Below are 20209 nucleotides of genomic sequence, written 5' to 3'. Positions count from 1 at the left end.
TTATTTGTTATCGGTAGTTTTTGATTTTTTTCCTGAAATGAGACACTTATTACTTGTATAATGTTTTTAGAAAGGTAAAGGCAAAAAAGAGACACACACACACACACACACACAAATACTGTGTTAAGAATCAGACACCTGCTCCACTAGTCTGTGACTAGGCTGGGGCACAAACTTCCCTAGGACGACTAGGAGTCTGCATACAATCTAACTTGTTAGCTGGAGGGCTTTTAGAGAACCACAGCAGAGGGCTGGGAGTGTATCTGATGTAGGTACCAGATGCAGAAATAAAAATGGTTCCAACAAGGGACCATGAATATGCACGAATACATTCAGACTTCATTTTCCATAATAGATGCAATGTATCATCCATGTGGGCTGATTACTGATTATGGACAATAAGAAAAGTTTTAAGTATGGGAAAATAAGTGAGGTAAAAGGATTAGAGAGGACATTGAGAGCCAAGTAGAAGAGTCTGGACAGAATGCAAAAGAAGGAAGCCACTAAAGTGTCATTATTTAAGAAATAATGATGAAAGTATTTTAGAAAAATGTTGTACAGGAGATAAGACTGATGGGCAGGGATAGCACCGTGGGCTCTAAAGTTAGGGTATTTGTTTAAATTACTGCTATTCATGGGTACTTTATGAGGAAAAAAAAACAAGTACAGTTATTATGGAGACAGAGAAGCAGCACACAGATATTTCAAATTTAAGAAATTATATGACTTAGTATTAACAAGATTTAGGAAATAAAGAAACAGTCACAGAGCTTCAAGTTTTCTAGCCACAAGATGGGAAGAAAGAGGAGACAGAAATAAAGAAACTAAGATTAAATACCTCTTGTGGGAAGGAGATCATGAATGATATCTTGCATGAGACAAGGACACCAAACAGGTCATTTAAAAAGGCAACCACTTAAGCAAGGAACATTGGTGAGAAATCACAACTGGAAATGTGGCTTTGGGAATAAGAGCAACAAAATACACCAAAAAAATAGGTGGTAAGTTCCAAGTCAGAAAAGAGGAGCATGGATATTCTTCTTCTTCTTCTTCTTTTTTTTTTTTTTTTGGTTCTAGTTAGTTATACATGACAGCAGAATGCATTTCAATTCATTGTACACAAATAGAGCACAACATTTCAATTCTCTGGTTGTACATGATGTAGAGTTGCACTGTTCGTGCAATGGATTTTATTCTTGATACAATACTGAAATGTTTTTAAAAAACTGATGTTGTTTACTTGATATCATACCTTATTTATTTCTTGTGTTAAAGCCTGAACTGAATATATATTCAGACTTCCATTTTCCATAATAGATGCAATGTATCGTCCATGTGGGCTAATTACTGATGTGCTAATTCCTTCATCAAGGCTTCCAATTTCAAAGAGAAGTTTACAAGTCTGTACATTGATAAATCTCATAATACCATCTTGACTTAGCACTCCAAGAACCTAAAGGTAGAAAGAAACAAAGAATTATTAAAAAACATTTCCAATGTCTAAAAGTCAAACTGTATATTCGTATACTTTACTAGGCATGTGTGTATCCATATATGAATATAATTTTTGGTAGGGGGACAAGTGAAGATCCATTCTCAGTGAGACATTATACATTTTAAAAGCACTAATTATGGTTCATGTTGATTTGCTCTGTTCAAGCCCAAATCTGGCTTTAACCAGAACCAGGAATGCATCCTGGGAGACTATGAAAGGTGACACAAGAATCTTCCCTCCCCACAGGTATGCCATGTCCACTGATGACATACAGAGGGGATACATGACTGAACAGTTTCAAACCTTTACCTCCACTGCTGTCAGAAGCAGAGAAGACAGGGTTTATCTACCAATTCCCCTCTACCTGCACCCATGTCTCCTGGTGAGGCTCCCCACTGTTTACCTGTCTTCTGCAATTGTAACTAATATTTGGGGAGTGGAGAAAGATTTGGGGTTGCAAAACATCTTTGTTGTAGATGAGTTAGAGGGAAGCTAGTCTTTTAAGAGAAAAAAATTAATTTGAATTTGAAACATTAAAAGCATGTAATAAAAAAGTTTAAGCAAACAAACTCTCTGCTCTCTGGGCCTTAGGCATAGGCTCTTTCTCAGAGCAGGTAGCTATAAGTGGTAACACCAACTGATTCCTCAAAATGCAGATGCTGCTTGTTATACAAAAACTAGTTTGGAGGGGACAGTCTCAAAAATGTGTTTTTCTCTTCATCAGCTGGTAGAGAACAAACTCCCTCATCTGCAGCTAATGGAAACCTTTTGGTAAGATCCTATCCAAATTATAGATGCACATGATCTTTATGCCATTATTTCAATTCTGGAATTTTATCTTACAAATAGGATGTGTAAAATGGCATTTGCTACAAGCTGTTCTGTGCTATATTATTTGTAACAGGAAAGGACTAAAATTAACTAAGGAGCCCAATAATAAAACTGATTTAAAAAAATAAGTATGAAACACTACTCAGCTATAAAAAAGAAGTTCTATACTAATAGAGAATAATCTCCAAATTAAGTGAAGGATAAAAGGTGCAAGGTTTGTATAAAAAGAGGGGAAAACATGATGTTATATATAAAAACAGTGGTTATAGGGGATCAGACCCATGGGAGAGAGGGCTGAGGCCCTTACCACTACCTGCTTTTTATAAGTTTTATAATTTCAACCATGTGAATGCATTATCTATTCAAAAATGTATGTATAATAGATATGATACATATATGCAAACATTCTGTATACATATGTATGTATGTACGTATGCATAAAACATAATGAGTGTAATTTGTTAAAGTGTGAGGTCCATGATGGTCAATTAAAATAAGAAAGTTAAGGTAAATATTTGTGAGAAATATAAAGAACATAAGATTTTGCAATTTTTTCAAGTCTAGCCTCTTCACAAAAATAATATACTTTAGGGGCTAGAGTTGTGGCTCAGAGGTAGAGTGCTCGCCAAGCATGCATGAGGCACTGGGTTCGATCCTCAGCACCACATAAAAATAAAGATATTGTGTCCACCTATAAGCAAAAAATAAATATTAAAAAAAATATACTTAGAATTTCAGATTCTTGTCCGTCAGGGTATAAGTTAAATAAGTATAAGCTAAAATAGTTTAATGTCCTACAATTCCATTACTAACCTGATTAGAACCAGCATCAAAACTATCAGGAAGAAATTCCAGATGGCGAATGGCTCTAACTTTAGTTGGCATCTGGATAATTCTGAAGAGCTGTGTAGCTTCTAAGCACCACAAATGAAGGTGATTTGATTTGCCTCCAGCAGCCAGGATTCGACCATCTCTATATTACCAAAAAGATGAAAAAGTAAGACCAGCTGACCTGTCAACAGCATTACGGTTCCACAGAACTTTCTGTGATGACAGAAATGCTCTCTATGCTGTCTAAAGTAGTGACCACTAGCCACATGATTACTGACTGCTTGAATTGTGACCAGTGCTACTGAGGAAATTAATTTTTATTTTTATTAATTTAAATAATCACATGTGGCCAGTGGCTACCAGACAGGACAGTTTACATTTACAGGGGTGTGTATATGCATACATTTTTTTCACCTTTTGTGTTAAGGCATCAGCTTAACAAACACTTGTGTGACCACTTGATCAGGGGTTTTCTGAGTAACATTTACATTTTATAGCATAATCTCTCACTATACAACTATACAACTTTTATATTTCACATACAATTATACAGAATTGATAGTGCATTGCTATACATATAAAAACATTAAAAAAGGCCAAACTTTTCCTACTCAAAGAAGGAAAGGTGCAAAAAGTATAAGTAGTATTGGTTTGCAAGGCTATTGCTTATTTATTCGAGGACTTATCAAGTTCCTACTAAAAGGCAGCTATCACTGTAGCAGCCAGGGACAGAGGAGGAAATAAAGCTCTTTGAAGAGAGCTATATAGGAAAGTGACAGGACTTGACAATGATTTTTTTTTTTTAATTAGTACTGGGGATTGAACCCAGGGCCTTATGCATGCTAGGCAAGCACTCTACCAACTGAACTATATCGCCAGCGTCACTGACAATGATTTAAAAGATCACTCTATCTGCTTGTGCAGAGACTGATGTTAGGAAATGGAAGTGAAAATAAGTAGACTAAATAAGGAGGCTAGTACAGCAGTCTGAAAAGAGACTAAAGTTGCTTGGGCTAGGGTAAGATCAGTGACAATGGACAAAAAATTTGAACAACTCGATTTGATGAGTGTAATTTGTTAAAGTGTGAGATCCATGATGGTTTGATAGTTGATGGGATTTACTGATGACCTAGACGAAGAGTGAGAGAAAAGAGGAATTGACTCCAATTTCCCAGCTCTTCCATTGAAGAGGCCTAGAAATACTGATCAACCCAATCACAACAAGATTAGGGGCTCAAAATACCATCTTCCAATAAACTGAACTCACATTCTTTAGAGAAATAGCCAATTCCAGGCTTGGGACAAAATGTACAAGATAGACATGGAATATCTAGACCTATCAGAAAGCATAAAAGCTACTATAGGCAACTGGGGTGGTATCAAAAGGGATTCAAGAACAAACTTGAAAAGGATCCCACTGGTCAAAGATGAAAGAACCAATGCACCACCAAGGCTATTAATGGCAAGCTGGGCACAGTGAAGTATGCCTGTAATCCCAGCGACTCTGGAGGCTAAGCAGGAGGATCACAAGTTCAAGGCCAGCCCCAGCAACTTATCAAGAGACCTGTCTCATAACAAAAAACAAGAAGGACAGGATGTAGGTGGGTGTTAAAGCACCCCTGGGTTCAATCTACACACACAACAACAAACAAACAAAAACTCCTAAAACTGCATTGCATTAAAATGTACCAACTATGTTAAATCTATGAGTCTACAAAGATTAAATATAAAAAACTTCAATGACCACCTTTGAAAAATGCCAATAAATCAATTTTTACATAGAAAACTGGCTGAAAAAAGAAAGAGAAGAAAATCAAGCATTTTTCTGTTTTTTCCTTTACAAACTATATATCAAAGTAATCAGGGTGGACGAGTGGAAGTGTTTCTATGAAAGGGTTCTAATTAATAAGTGAAGAAATGACAGAATTAGAACTAGTTAATAAGTGAAGAAGGAAAGTCAAAATAGCACCATTGTGCTAACCACTTGTCCAAAAGTGGATCTAGGTAATGATTATTAATGGCCATTAAAATCAGAAGAGAAAGGGTTCTAGATTGCTCCTGAAGAAAGTACACAAACCACTTATAAGATTTTCTTGCTTCTTGCTCAGATAAAGTCTCCAGTTTTTAGATATACAAATATAATCAGCGTACAGGAAATACATACATAATAGGAACATATTAATAATATAACATAGACATAAAGAGTAAAATCCACAATACATAAAACTGCAGGAGAGATGATCAGTTAACAAATACATATCCACCAAATCCAATGTGTGAACCTTGTTCTGTGGCTGATTTAAACAATTCAGTCATAAAAAAGACAAATCAGGGAAATTTTAACAATGATGTACGGCAATATTAAGAAATATTTAATTTTTAAAACGTGATAATGACTCTATGGTTATGTTCTTAAAATAGCCCTTATCTCTTTTTAGAGGTATGCATTGAAATATTTATGGATGAAATGATATACTTAATCTTTGTTCAAAACAATACAGTAGGAGCAATAGATACAGACAAAAACAGGAGTAGCCATTAGTTGATTACTGTAGCTGGTCAGAGTACTTAAGAGTTCATGCACCTTTTTATTTTTGTGTATTTTTGAAATTTTGCAAAAATAAAGTAAAAAAAAAAAAGCCTGCAGACCACGTCTAAATTTGAAGAAAACTGTTCCTTACTCGACAAGAAGGTAATCAATGAAAATTTGTAATTTTCAGCTGAAATTACATTTCTTTAAAAATTCCCAGTGTCTTAAAATGCACGTTACCTGGTCACAGCAAACACTTTATATATAATACTTGAGCTTTCAGGTGGAGCTGGCAATTGATATTTGCAAAAAAGAGTATCACATTCCCAGGCAAAGATGGAATTATCTTTAAAACAGCTGAGGATGGTATTACTTAAAGGAAGAAAGAAAACCTAAAGAGCAATAGAACAAGTTATCTTTTATGTAAGGTTTAGATAGTCCTCTTAAAATTATACAGTAAATTTTCCTTTTTTAAAAAAATTACCTTTTTTTTAAACTAGATAAAAATACATTTCTAACACATGACAGGATAATACTGATATTTCATAAATTATAATACACTAAAAAAGAAATGGTAAAACCTTTTCAACTAAAAGATTATGTGACTGTAATGACTAGACAATTCACAAAATTCTAAGTAAAAATCTAAAACTTTTTATCTTTTATTAAAGGACTCAAATGAAAATAACATTCTGAGCATCAAATTTATTCAAAAACCAATGACAGACACATAAACAAACTGATGTTCACACAATATACAGTAATGAAATCACCAAACCACATATCTCTCAGAACATATCCTTCACACACACACACACACACCCAACACATATTTATAAAACACACACACACCCCCAACACATATTTATAAATTAACTATCAGTCATCTGCCACATAATGTTTCATTGTTTCTTTTCGGTCAACATCGTTGTCTCCTAAATCATAATAGAGCTGTAAAGTTACTATCACCTAGTGAGGTGGTAGCACAACTCATTACTCAAGTGTGTGGGTGATGCTGGTGTAAACAAACCTAATGCACTGTCAGTTGTGAGAGTATAGTTCACACGATAATGTACAGTACATGCTAGCTGATAATAATAAATGACTATGTTTCTGCTCTATGTTTTTATTATACTATATTTTTTATCATTACTTTAGACTGTACTCACTCTACTCATTAAAAAAAAAAAAAAAAAAAAAAAAAANGAAAGGGTTGAAGTCAGAGAGCAGATAAACTAAGGATATTAAAGATGAGCATAATATTTAAGTCAAGACTACTTTTAATTCTATTCCATAGATGAAGAATTAAAGAACTGAATCATAGAATATAAATGGTCGTTGTGCTTTAATTGTGTTTAGAATGTGGAAAGTCTCAGTGACCTTATCTGCTTATTTCTTTTGAATAAGGAGTATCTTCTGATTTCAAAGAGAATCTGATGTATGGAGAACAGATTCTAATGAGTCCTTTTACCTTGCATACATGGAAGTTGTTGGTTATTTTCCCATTTGATATACCCCATAAACATAAGGGTTTGGGTCCTAAGTCATGCCATCTGAGCTGCCTCAGAGCAGTTGATATAGTAAAGAACTGACAGTCCTCACTGTGTGGATTATAGCCTTGAGTCTGGACAGAGAGGTGGGGGTCCTGTGCTGTCAGAGGAAAGTCGTTTGGCAGTTTCCTCTCCCTTGGATATCACTTGAGCCTGAAGACTGCTAGGGTGGTTCTCTCAGAGTTTTGATGACCACGTGGGCAGCTATACCTTCTCTGGAGTAGAGTGTCACTGTACTACTAACCTTGTCATGCAAGCATGGAAATGGGTTTGCATTGTATGGTTTTAGGCCAGCTTTCAAGGAATAATTAAATTCTACCTATTGCTGATATTAATCATGTATCATTCTTTTTCAAAGAAATATGGCAGAAATTTGCTTTATTAGTCAATAATCTTAAAGCTGGGTGCTATGGCACACTCCTGTAATCCAGTGGCTTGGGAAGCTAAAGCAGGAGGATCACAAGTTCATGGCCAGCCTCAGCAAATTAGTAAGGCCCTCAGCAATCTAATGAGACCCTGTCCCAAAATTTAAAAGAATTTAAAAGCGCTCCTGGGTTCAATCCCTTGTACAAAAAAAAAAAAAAAGAGAGAGAGACAGTCCTTTGAGAATAGTTGGAAATCATTTTAAGATAAATATAAGCATTATTTATAAGACTAAAAAGGTGAAAAGGCATACATGATCATATTTTATTACAGATTTGATTTATATAAAGAACTGAGAGAGAAATTCATTAATAGCAGAGTTAAAATGTCTTTATTTTACTCTCTTAATTTCCATTTTATACAAGCATTAATAATACTTCCTTTTGATAGTACAAAATTTTAATTAAAATTGACCAACATTTTCTCACCAGAGCTTAAACGGCCTCAAATTCAATTCTATGAATACATCTGCTCAATATTTTTTTTTTTTTTTGAGAGAGAGAGAGAGAGAGAGAGAGAATTTTTTAATATTTATTTTTTAGTTTCGGTGGACACAACATCTTTATTTTATTTTTATGTGGTGCTGAGGTTTGAACCCAGTGCCCCGCACATGCCAGACAAGCTTGTTACTTTTTGAGCCACATCCGCAGCCCTGCACAATATTTACACATATACAACACACCATGAAATATACTGGTTAATTAAAACCATCTATTCTGGATTAATGTCAATCAGACACAATAAAAATGCTAATAACTACATAAAATTCTGGTAGATCATACAAGGATCTGATCCACCTTGTCACTTTTTGTGTTTGGCTCACTTGCTAAACACAACTCCTAGTAGTCTGCTAAGAGATTGATTATGTTAGGAAAATTTATAATATAAAGGTCTTATAGAAGATATTTACAATAGATACATTATAATCTATAATAAATACATTAAGAAACTGTTTGAAAGGCTGGGGCTATGGCTCAGCAGTAGAGTGCTTGCCCAACACATGCAAGGCCCTGGGTTCAATCCTCAGCACCAAGTAAAAATAAATAAAATAAAGGTATTATGTCCAACTAAAAAATAAATATTTTTTAAAAATATCAAAAATGACATAATGAAATTCTTATTATAATTTGCAGTCATTTTTTCTAGAAAAGTAATAAAGTTTATTCCAACTGGAGAAGCAAAAGCTTAAAAGTTAATGAGCATCAATTGCTATTTTAGGGGAATAGTTGTGATAGATTAGTGCCTGCATGATTATTCATTACTAGATTTGTGATTTTAATTGCCAGATTTTAATGATTACAAAATTGTTCTTAATGAATCATATGTCACTATTATTTAGATAGTGTCATCTCTTGATACCATAAAAAACTTAGGAAAAACATTAACAATATATATTGGGGGTGTTGAATTCAGGGATGGGGTTGCAGTTTTTCCTTGTAGAATGTGAAAATCCTAAACTTTCTGTGTTAGTCTTTTTTTCTGTTTCCATAATAAAATACCTGAGATTAGGGAATCTGTAAAAGAGGTTTACATAGTTCACATTTAGAGAGGTCTAAGAGTGTGGTACCTCCTCTTGCTCAGCCCTGATGAGGGCTTTCTGGAGACAGTATAGCAGCAACACTCTGGAAGGGTAAGAGAGAGGGAGAAACCACAAGGCAAGAAGCCAGAGGAATTCAGGGGCCAGGCTTGCTCTTTTCACAATCTCTTTCTCCTTTACCAGAGTCCCCCAAGAACTGCATTGATTCCTTCTAAGTGTGGAGCCTCAATGAAGGCCCCATCTCCCAACACTGCCACATTAAGGACCAGCACTTGCACCTCTGAGGGACAAAACACAAATTATATCCAAATCAGAACTTTCCAATTCAATTTTGAGATGTATGTAAGCTATTCTTAAAGTCTGAAGACTTTAGGATAGTTACATTAGCAAGTTAAGGTCAAATGCATAATTTAGCAAGTTCTCATTGTAAGGAGACCCAGAATTAAGCTTGGCAACACTATTAAACATGTCCTGATATCCATCATAAAGCTTTTTCTGGCTGGGTGTGGTGATGCGTGCCTATTATAATCCTAGCAGCTCAGGAGGCTGAGGCAGGTGGATTGCAAGTTCAATGCCAGCCTCAGGAACAAAGTGAGGCTCTAAGCAACTTAGTGAGAACCTGTCTCAAAATGAAAAATTTTAAAAAAGGGGCTGGGGATATGGCTCAGTGGGTACACACCCCTGGGTTCAATCTCTAGTACCTAAATAAATGAATAAAATTAAAAACTTTTTCTGATACATACTAAACCACAGGAATCATAAAGCCAGGATTTATTCCTAAATCCATGAAGAACTGAATATCTTACTTTGAAGCTTCAACAAAAGAATCACAATATAATAATTTGAAGAGGTGTAACTGGTTTACCTGAGAAGCAATATGGTGTGATGGAAAGCTTTTCGAAAAGACAGGTTTGAATTCAAACTGCAACTCTTTTTGCAAACAATGCAACACAGGACAAGTTACTTGATGTTTCTGAACTTCAGTTTATCCTTTTATAAAAACAGATTACTTCATGTTTCTGAACTTCAGTTTATCCTTTTATAAAAACAAGTTACTTCATGTTTCTGAACTTCAGTTTATCCTTTTATAAAAACAGATTACTTCATGTTTCTGAACTTCAGTTTATCCTTTTATAAAAACAAGTTACTTCATGTTTCTGAACTTCAGTTTATCCTTTTATAAAAACAAGTTACTTCATGTTTCTGAACTTCAGTTTATCCTTTTATAAAAACAAAGTGCCAGTTACATTGTATGTAAGCAACTGGCATCTATTGCTATTAGTATTTCTGCTCCTAATACATACCAAAAGAAAAAAGAAAAAAAATCAGTGGAAAGGGGTTAGAGTCCTTTTAAAAATACTTTGAAGGCTAGGTTTGTAGCTCAGTGAGCACTTGCCTCATGTGCGTGAGGCACTGGGTTCAATACTCAGCACTACATTAAAAAAATAAATAAATAAAATAAAGATACTGTGTCCATCTACAACTAAAAAAAATTTAAAAAAAAAACCACTTTGAAAGTCAGACATAGTGGCTCATATCTATAATCCCAGCGATTTGGTAGGCTGAGGCAGGAAGATCTCAAGTTCATGGCCACCTAGGCAACTTAGTGAGACTCTGTCTCAAAATAAGAAACAAAAAGGACTAGGGATATATCTCAATGGAAAAGCACCCCTGGGTTCAATCCCCAGTAGCAAATAAATAAATAAAAACACTTTGAAACAAAGATCCATAGTTCTTTGTCTGAAACCTTTGAGGCCAGATGTATTTCAGAATTATTTTCAACTTAAGTACTGCAATGTAACACATATTCCATAGCATCATATGACCTATGCCAACAGCTTATACTCAAATATGTTATTACAACCTCACATCAATTCAGTTCAAATTTTTGCTGCCCTATTAACCAAGGTCAAAACCTATTTTGCCACCGAGTTAAACACTTTTGGGCAACCAGCACTGTGCTAAGTGATTTGCATTGGTAAATATTTTGCTGAAAAGTTTAACATGACTCTATCGCAAAGTCTTTAGATTTAACTTCTAGTTCATAAGAAATGCACAGTAGCAAAAAACAAGTTAAACAACAATGATGAAACACTAAGACAAATACAGAATGTGGGGCATTTTCCAAAACAACTGGCCTGATATCTCCAAAAAGTTAATGTCATGGAGAAAAAAAATGGAACATTTTTAGACTAAAAAGTGGAATATTTTATGATGGCACTAAAAGTGCCATCATAAAATGAACTTCATATGGGAGGGGAGGGAAGGGAAGGGGGAATAGGAAGGACAGCAGAATAAAATAGACATAGTATTGCTGTATGTATATACGTGACTGTATGATCAATGTGATTCTGCAACCTATATACTCAGAATAATGAGAAATTATACCCCATTTGATTCAAAGGTATGATATGTCAAGATCATTGTACTGTCATGTGTAACTAATTAAAACAAATTTAAAAAAAGAATCTGGAAAAAAATTATGTCATTTAAATGAAAATGGATGGATCTTGACACCTATGTTAAGCAAAATAAACCAAACTGAGAAGGCCAAAAAAAAAAAAAAAAAAGGAACTTCATAGCAAAAGACCCAAAGAAAGTTACTTCAAGGATTTCATGCATCAGCAAAATAAAAAAATATTTCAAAGTTCTACTTAAAATTTAGAAATCAGAACCTAGAATAAAAATCCAGGATTAGTAAAAATTTAAAAAGACTTAAATTTTACTTTAAGAGTAGGATATTTATTTCCTATTTTCAACAGTGTAAGCCAGTGGTAGAACTGTCTAGCCCACCTCTAATTTTTGTATAGCCCAGGAACTAAGAATGTTTTACATTTTTAAGGGGCTATATAATTTTACTCTTGGCCTGAAAAGACAAAAACATTTACAATCTAGTTCTTTAAGAAAGAGTTTGCTGGTAATTTATAGACTATGGCGTTCTATTCTTAAAATAGTACACTTATATGCATATATCATACATATACTTTTTTTCCCCAAATTTAATTTTATTCTTATACCACTAATATTTGGAATCATACTTTTTTAAACTAAAATGTCTAAATTACCAAGCAAGGTTAGCATTGGCAACTATCTAGTGTGTATAATTTTAATTTCATGGTAAAAGGAACAGATGGTCTTTGTGTTGTTGTTTTATAACTCTATTTCCATTGTGGGCTCCAATTCCCAATGCTCTTTTCTTTGGAATTTAAAATTCAATTTAAGTGCTAAAGCAATTAAAGAAGAAAAGACCTACTAAGACATTTAGTCTAAAGCCCTACTGAATAAGCTGGCTATAACTTTATCTCTTTTTAATTATTAAAGGCACACAAAGGAACTCTGGGATTTCCAGGGGGACTACAAAACAAATTTTTGGTTTGACATGCATTACTAGCTGTTCCTGTTAATAACAAAGAAATTAAAAGCAATACTGCAAATACAATATAACCTCAAGCAAAGTAAACTATCACATGGGAGACCTAGATACTCCTGAAAACAGTACTTAGCTAATCAAAAAGAAAAAAATTAAACTTAAAAGCAAAAGAAATGGATTTGTGAGTCTGTCTGTATAGTTCTGGGGATTGAACCCAAGGGTACTCTATAACTGAGCTACACCCTGAGCACTTTTAATTTTTCATATATATAAGGTTTTTTAAAAAATATTTTTTTAGTTGTCGATGGACCTTTATTTTATTCATTTATTTATTTATATGCACTTCTGAGAATTAAACCTAGTGCCTCCCACATTCCAGGCAAGCGCTCTACCACTGAGCCACAACCCCAGACCATATAGTTTTTATTTTGAGATAGGGTCTTGCTAAGTTGCTGAGCTTGGACTTGAACTTGTGGTCCTTCCACCCCAGTCTCCCAAGTCACTGGCATTACAGGCATCTGTCACCATTCCCAGTTAAGAAATTGAAAAATTTTTAAAAAGGTAGTATATTTATACAATGGAATACTAATAAGTAATAAAATGGACAAGCTATTGATACCTAAAATATAGATGAAATCTCAAACATTATGCTGAGTGAAAAAACCTTACATAAACTATTACTGAGTAATTTAATTTGTATGAAATTTTAGAAAAGGCAAAACCAACCTATGGTGGAAAACATTATACTAGTGCTTACCCAGGAAGGATATGTTGGAAATTTCTGGGATAATGGTAATGATAGGGCTATATAGGTTATATGGGTGTATGCATTTGTTGAACTTAACAAATGAATACTTAAGACCTATGTATTTCATCATATAAAAATCTTACATTAATAAATATTGAACTATAGTCAATTAAACACAGGCTCAAGTACACTGATGTCTATGATTTAAAACACACTACAAAGAATTAATGAACAGAAGGATGGGAAGATGGATAAATCCATAATACAGACAAATTGCTATATGATTGAAGTTGCTCATAACAAAATTATGGGGCTGCAGCTAGAAACTGAAACCATCACATTGTGAGAGTTGGGTTTTCACAGCTGTAATTATAATAAAACTTTAAAAAAGAAAACTTAGTCTGAAAAGCACATGCCAAGATGCCTATCACTCACCTTCTGTATGCCCACTGACTGGCGAATATTCAGTTTTCTTTTTCTCTGAAAGGTATCCAAGTCCCACAGTTGTGCTGTATCAGAAGAAGTGGTGATGGCATATCTCCCTGATGCATGCACAGAGATTGAAAATACTGATGATTCATGTCCTCTCATCCAGCTAACTAGCTCCTTGGTGACTATGGTAAAAATAAAATTGTTGCACAAGTGAAGCACTATACATTCTACATGTTCACCTATACATACTACTGTACGTAAACACTATGCATGAACTGATTTAACTGATAACTACATATTACATAAGGCACCTCCACCAATATCCACGAAAAGGGAAGCCCGCATGGCTGGCTGATAAAGTGTACCATGGGACATGTTAGTAACATGTGTCTGATGGAGGTATCAGAGGATGAGGCCTACAAAGAGTTTGAGAATAGCCTCAAATGTGACACTGAGTCTGGGAATTCTCTTGTGGGTAATAGTTTTATGTAGAAGAGTAGCATATATGGTCCATATTTTACAAAGAATACTTTGAGCACATATGGAGTATGTACTGGAAGAAGGGAAGATATTGAACAAGACTCCTTTAGGTGTTGCTATAAAAATCCAGGCAGGAGATGAGGTAAACTAAGAAAGGATAATGGAAAAATGAAATAAATTCAAAAGCTATGAAGGAGAAATATCAAAGGACTTAGTGATCAAATTAATGTATTGAGATAAAGGAGGAATTATGACTCCAGTGGTTCTAGTTATGGAAGTAGATACTGATACTATTATGTAAGAAAAACAAGAGGAAGAACAGATTTTGCAGCATGGGAAAGAGAAAAGTTTGATTTTAAAAAATTGATTTTGAGGTATGTGTATTTGTGTAAGCAGAGAAACTGCCTGGTAAGGAAAACACCAAAAACTATCCATGATAATTATCACTAAGTAGTAAAAGTATAATAATTTTTATTTTATCCTCACATTTCTCTGTAATGTTTCCAAATTTTCTACAGTGGGCAAGCTTTACTTTTATGACCAGAATCCTTCCTCCATAAAGATGGAACTGAGAATAGTCAGAAAGCAAGACAACAACATGGAAACATTCAAACTGGGTCAAAACTGAAGATACAGGAACAAATTTCTTAGGAAAACAGTTGTGGCTTCCAAACACCAATGGAAAGTCTGGTATTAGTTAATGACTAATTTTTCACTGGTCTTCAGTAAAATGAAAAAAGGATAATACTGTAAGTTTTTCATAAAGCTAATGTTAAAATATTATTCTTTAATGTCCCTGCTTTATTAAATGAAATTATGTTTTTTCAATGTCAATTAGCAAAATTAAAAATTGATACATTAAATGGTTCAGCTACTTAGAGAGGTCCTAAGCAACTTAGTGAGACCCTGTCTTAAAGTAAAAAAAAATTTAAAAGGGCTGAAGATATAGCTCAGTGGTAAAGCACCTCTGGATTCGATCTCCAGTAACCCCTCCAATATGTATATGTATATGTATACATATTACAGTAAAATTATAATTTTTATTTTATCCTCATACTTTTCTGTTGTTTCCAAATTTTCTACAGTGAACACGCTTTTTAATATTATATATATATACATGTACATACGTATATATATTACATATATATATAACATAAATAGTATATATAATACATTTTATATATGTATATATTATATATAATGTGGTATAAAACATACCAGTTATTATACATATATTTTATTTTCTTTTTAATATATACCTATAGAATAAGGAGTTTTTCCTCCAAAGAGAGGTCTGGTTTTTGTTTAGGCTCCTATGAGGTAATTTCCCAACCCATTATTCATGGTGGTCCCTCAGGCAACATAAAAATGGTTTATGTTAAGAAGAGAACTCAGTAGGGCCTGACTGCACAGAAAGACCAATCACATCATTAGAAGGTCTATGAGTCTAGCCTCTTGGGAGGGCAGGAGCACTAGAAATTTATTCTACCACATGGGCGATATTTCAATCAATCATACCTTTTTAGTGATAAAACCTGACACCAGGCTTGGTGAACTTCCGGGGTTAGAAACATTGGTGCTGACTGCTACAGGTCAGTGCTGGGAGGGTAATGTGTCCCCGAGGACAAAGGAAGCTTCCCTTTTAGAAGATTCCCAGATTATATTATACCTCTCCTTCCTTTGGCTGGCTCTAATTTTTGCTACGTTATGACTATAATCACAAGTATAATGCTTTTCTAAATTCTGTGAGTTGTTCTAATGAATCACCGAACCTGAAGGTAGTTGGGGAACCATGAGTTGGGAAGCAGCCTATCTGAAGTGAAGAGGGTCCTGGGTCTGTTCCCTACTCTCACCCCACAGCTTGCCACTGTGTCTGAAGTGAGGGCAGTCTTATGGGTTAATTCTTTGCAGTTCTTCAGTCTATGATTTGCTCTGGTTCAAAACTCAAAGAAGAGGACTTCTTACCTATATCAAAGCATTTAACAGAATAATCAGCCAATGCCACAAGGAATTCAGATTTCCTATGAAGATTAAAGGCCAGAGCCGTGCAAGCTTGTGTTGTTCGCTGAACAAGATTAAACCTATGAAGAGATCACTTAGTTATAATCAGAAATTCTATATATAAATCCACAAATTTTATGCTGGAGGAGGCTTTAGAAATGAGGAAAATGAGGCCCAGAAAAATGAGCCATTTTGATAGACAAAAAGTAGGTTATGAAAAGTGCTACGTGTCATATTAAAGAGTTTGAATTTTACTTACACAAAATGGGAAGCCACCATTAAGTTAGTTTTTTTAAATTTTTTTTTTAGTTGTAGATGGACACAATACCTTTATTTTATTTATTTTTATGTGGTGCTGAAGATTGAACCCAGTGCCTCTTGCGTGCTAGGTAAGCGCACTACCCCTGAGCCACAACCCCAGCACCCACCATTAGTTTTTAGCAAAGCAAAATCAGGATCAGGCATGTGTTTTAGGAAGATGTTCCTGGCAGCAATGGCAAATGAATGGAGGGAGAGGCAAGGAAGAAAAGGAATTCATTAAGAAAAGGAGCTCAGTGGTAAAGCACCTCTGGATTCAAAGAATACTGGTTATATTAACTTTCATCATTTGTTGTTGTTTTCCTTCAGTACTAGGGATTAAACCCAGGGGTGCTCTACCACTGAGCTACATCCTCTGCCACTTTTATTTTTATTTCTTACTATGATGTCTGTCATTTAACAACAGGATGCAATACATGAGTGTTAACACATAAACAAATATTCAGTTATAAAGACATATTGCATACATAAGGTAAATATAGGTTAAAAAAATGCACTGTAAACCTGGCATGATGGTCCATGCTTGTAATCCAAGCAAACTGGGAAGCTGAGTAATTTCAGAAATTTAAATTCAGCCTCAGCAACTTAGTGTGGTTTCAAGCAATTTAGCAAGACAGTCTCAAAATTTGAAAAAGTGGAGAGAGGGCTTAGGAATGTGGCTCAGTGTATAAAAATACCTAAACTTAAACTGAAATACAAAAAAAAAAAAAGTTTAAAATATTACACTTGAGTGTTACACATCAAAAATAGATTTCATATAATTCTTTTCTCAGTATTCAAGAGTGAAAATAGTAATTTTTGATTTAGAAAAACAATTATATTCTTTGAAAGATGAGGTTTCTTCACTATGCATATGATATTTATGACTGATATTTCTACAAAATAACTTGATAATGCTTAATAAATTTAAGCAAAATTTAAAGACAACTACTTGTTTTCTAAATTTAAATGAGTTAAGTATTTTACTGATACTCATATACATCAAGGTGTAATATATAGATAATAACTTTACTATACTCTCACATTTATTATAAATGTTTCATTGTTATATGAGGCATACATTTTGGACAAAATCTGTTCAATGTTCACTACTAGTATGAGTTTTCAGAAGTTTAATGAGTTTAAAATTTAAATACATTTTAGATATATTATTTAACTTTTTAGGGTTTCTGGGCACAATGAATTCTCCAAAAATAAGCAGTGTTTAAGAAACATGTAGCTACAATTTTTTTTTCCATTTGTATTTTCTCTAACCAGTATGCATCCACAGGTGCTGAGTATTGCTGAATAAATTTTGGAGGCATTGTCACATTGTCAATTTTCACATTTCAAAATTTTCTCTACGCTATGTTTATCGTGGTGAGGATTAAATGTTGTCCCTTTCTTAGAGTAATGGTAATACAATGGTCTCATTTGTAGAGCTTCTCTCCAGTGTGTTTTCTCTGATGTCTAGTAATATATGATATATAATTAAAATGTTTCTACATTCTCTACATTTAGATGTCTTCTTTCCAGAATAAGTAGCCTAGTGGTGAAAAGAATTGATTTCTTATTAAAAGCTTTGCTGCACTGTTTCAATTTGTAGGGGTTCTTTTCTGTATAAATTCTGTTAATAAGGTTTAGTCTTTCTTTTTTTTAATGTTTATTTTTTAGTTGTAGTTGGACACAATACCTTTATTTCACTTATTTATTTTTATGTGGTGCTGAGGATCGAACCCAGGATCTCAAACATGAAAGGCTAGCATGTTGCAGTAATTCACTTGCAGGTCAGCATGGGAAAAGAAAGAAGAAGCAGAGCAAGCAAAGCAGCAGCAGAAAAAAAGTCCTTTATTGTGTACAAGCAATCTTTTTATAGTATTGTGAACAAAGAAGTCAGCCTTCCAACATCAATAAATCAGGTCTTTCAGCTAATTAAACATAGCATACAGAAGTTTTACTTTCTAATCAGAAGTGACCCGCTTCTCATGGCTAATCTATTCTCGGCCTGGAGTATGTTGAGCTCTGCTCTTTGTTAAGAACAGATAATAAAATTTTTCTCAGCGCCTTCTGAGCCCACTTGGCAGAACATCCCGTTTGCAGTCAAGTCCTCCCAAGGACAGTAGACACCTTGTTTTCAAACATGTCCATAGTTACCTTATCTAAACCTTGAAGGAGTCTCTCGTTTGCAAGTAGGCCCTCCCAAGGACAGTAGACACCTCGTTTTCAAGCATGTCTGCTGTTACCTATCTATACCTTGACAGAATATCCTGTTTGCAGGCAGACTCCATCAAGGACAGTAATAGTAACGCAGTTACATCTGATTCTTTACACCAGCACTCTACCACGGAACTACAACCCCAGCCACAAGGTTTAGTCTTTCTTTTAAAAGTATTATTACTTTATTCACATTTCACATTCACCAGGATGTCTTCTGCTGTGGTGAATACAGTTTTATTTTTTTTAAAACTTTTCCACATTATTCACTTTTGTAGGGCTATTCTCCAGTGTGAGTTCTGTTGTGGTGAATAAGGCCTGTTTTATTGCTAAAAGCTTTGCCACATTCCTTATATTTGTAAGGCTTCTCTCCAGTGTAAATTCTTCTGTGGCAAATAAGGTGTAATATTTCAGTAAAATCTTTGTCACATACTTTGCATTTGTGAGGCTTCTCTCCAGTGTGAGTTCTGTTATGGCAAATAAGGTGTGATTTTTGACTGAACGCTTTGCCACATTCTTTACATTTGTAAGGCTTCTCTCTAGTGTGAGTTCTTCTGTGGCAAATAAAGCCTGTTTTGTGAGTAAAAGCTTTGCCACATTCTTTACATTTGTAGGGTTTCTCTCCAGTGAGTTCTTCTGTGGTCAAGGTCTATTTTTTGACCAAAAGCTTTGCCACATTTTTTACATTTGTAGGGCATCTCTCCAGTGTGATTTCTTCTGTGGCGAATAAGGTTTGATGTGTCACCAAAAGCTCTGCCACCTTCTGTACATTTGTAGGGCTTCTCTCCAATGTGAGTTCTACTGTGGTAAATAAGGTCTGATTTTCGACCAAAAGGTTGGCCACAATCTTTACATTTGTAGGGCTTCTCTCCAGTGTGAGTTCTCCTGTGGCAAATAAGGTGTGATTTGTGACCAAAAGCTTTGCAACATTCTGTACATTTGTAGGGCTTCTCTCCAGTGTGAGTTTTTCTGTGGCAAATAAGGTTTGATTTTTCACCAAAAGCTTTGACACATTCTTTACATTTGTAGGGTTTCTCTCCAGTGTGAGTTCTGCTATGGTAAATAAGGTCTGATAATTGACCAAAAGCTTTGCCATAATCTTTACATTTGTAGGGCTTCTATCCAGTGTGAGTTCTTCTGTGGCAAATAAGGTGTGATTTTTGACCAAAAGCTTTGCCACATTCTGTACATTTGTAGGGCTTCTCTCCAGTGTGAGTTCTGATGTGGCAAGTAAGGTATGATTTTCGACCAAAAGCTTTGCCACATTCTGTACATTTGTAGGGCTTCTCTCCAGTGTGAGTTCTTCTGTGGCAAATAAGGTCTGATTTTAGACCAAAAGCTTTGTCACAATCTTTACATTTATAGGGCTTCTCTCCAGTGTGAATTCTACTGTGGCGAATAAGGTGTGATTTTTGACCAAAAGCTTTGCTACATTCTGTACATTTGTAGGGCTTCTCTCCAGTGTGAGTT

The 20209-nt window shown here is 34.6% G+C and overlaps 1 protein-coding gene and 1 long non-coding RNA gene across 13 annotated transcripts in view; one reads left to right on the top strand and one right to left on the bottom strand.

The window, feature by feature from the left end:
• Nucleotides 1-20209, bottom strand: part of Tbc1d31 (TBC1 domain family member 31) — a 69022-nt gene that overhangs the window by 38909 nt on the left and 9904 nt on the right. For 8 of the 10 annotated variants that reach the window (XM_048802079.1, XM_048802077.1, XM_048802076.1 and 5 more), the window contains exons 3-7: nt 16193-16308; nt 13751-13929; nt 5928-6079; nt 3140-3299; nt 1253-1453 (exon numbers count right to left, since the gene is read on the bottom strand). In XM_048802079.1, the coding sequence (XP_048658036.1) occupies nt 1253-1453; nt 3140-3299; nt 5928-6079; nt 13751-13929; nt 16193-16308 (808 nt within the window). Of the gene's footprint in view, nt 1-1252; nt 1454-3139; nt 3300-5927; nt 6080-13750; nt 13930-16192; nt 16309-18679; nt 19118-20209 lie in introns of those variants that run through there. The other 2 variants (XM_048802082.1, XM_048802078.1) reach the window with 2 other exon arrangements.
• The window catches only part of LOC125616533, a 2603-nt gene continuing 1896 nt past the window's right edge, over nt 19503-20209 (top strand). Inside the window, exons 1-3 of one of the 3 annotated variants that reach the window (XR_007347174.1) lie at nt 19503-19722; nt 19891-20058; nt 20143-20206. This is a non-coding gene — a long non-coding RNA (uncharacterized LOC125616533). Of the gene's footprint in view, nt 19723-19890; nt 20207-20209 lie in introns of all 3 variants that reach the window. The other 2 variants (XR_007347175.1, XR_007347176.1) reach the window with 2 other exon arrangements.

The sequence above is a fragment of the Marmota marmota genome, unplaced genomic scaffold (genome assembly GCF_001458135.2).
Source record: "Marmota marmota marmota unplaced genomic scaffold, marMar, whole genome shotgun sequence".
In the NCBI taxonomy this organism is placed as follows: Eukaryota; Metazoa; Chordata; class Mammalia; order Rodentia; family Sciuridae; genus Marmota; species Marmota marmota.
The sequence above is the reverse complement of the archived record's forward strand: the minus strand, read 5'-3'. Positions and strand labels throughout refer to the sequence as shown.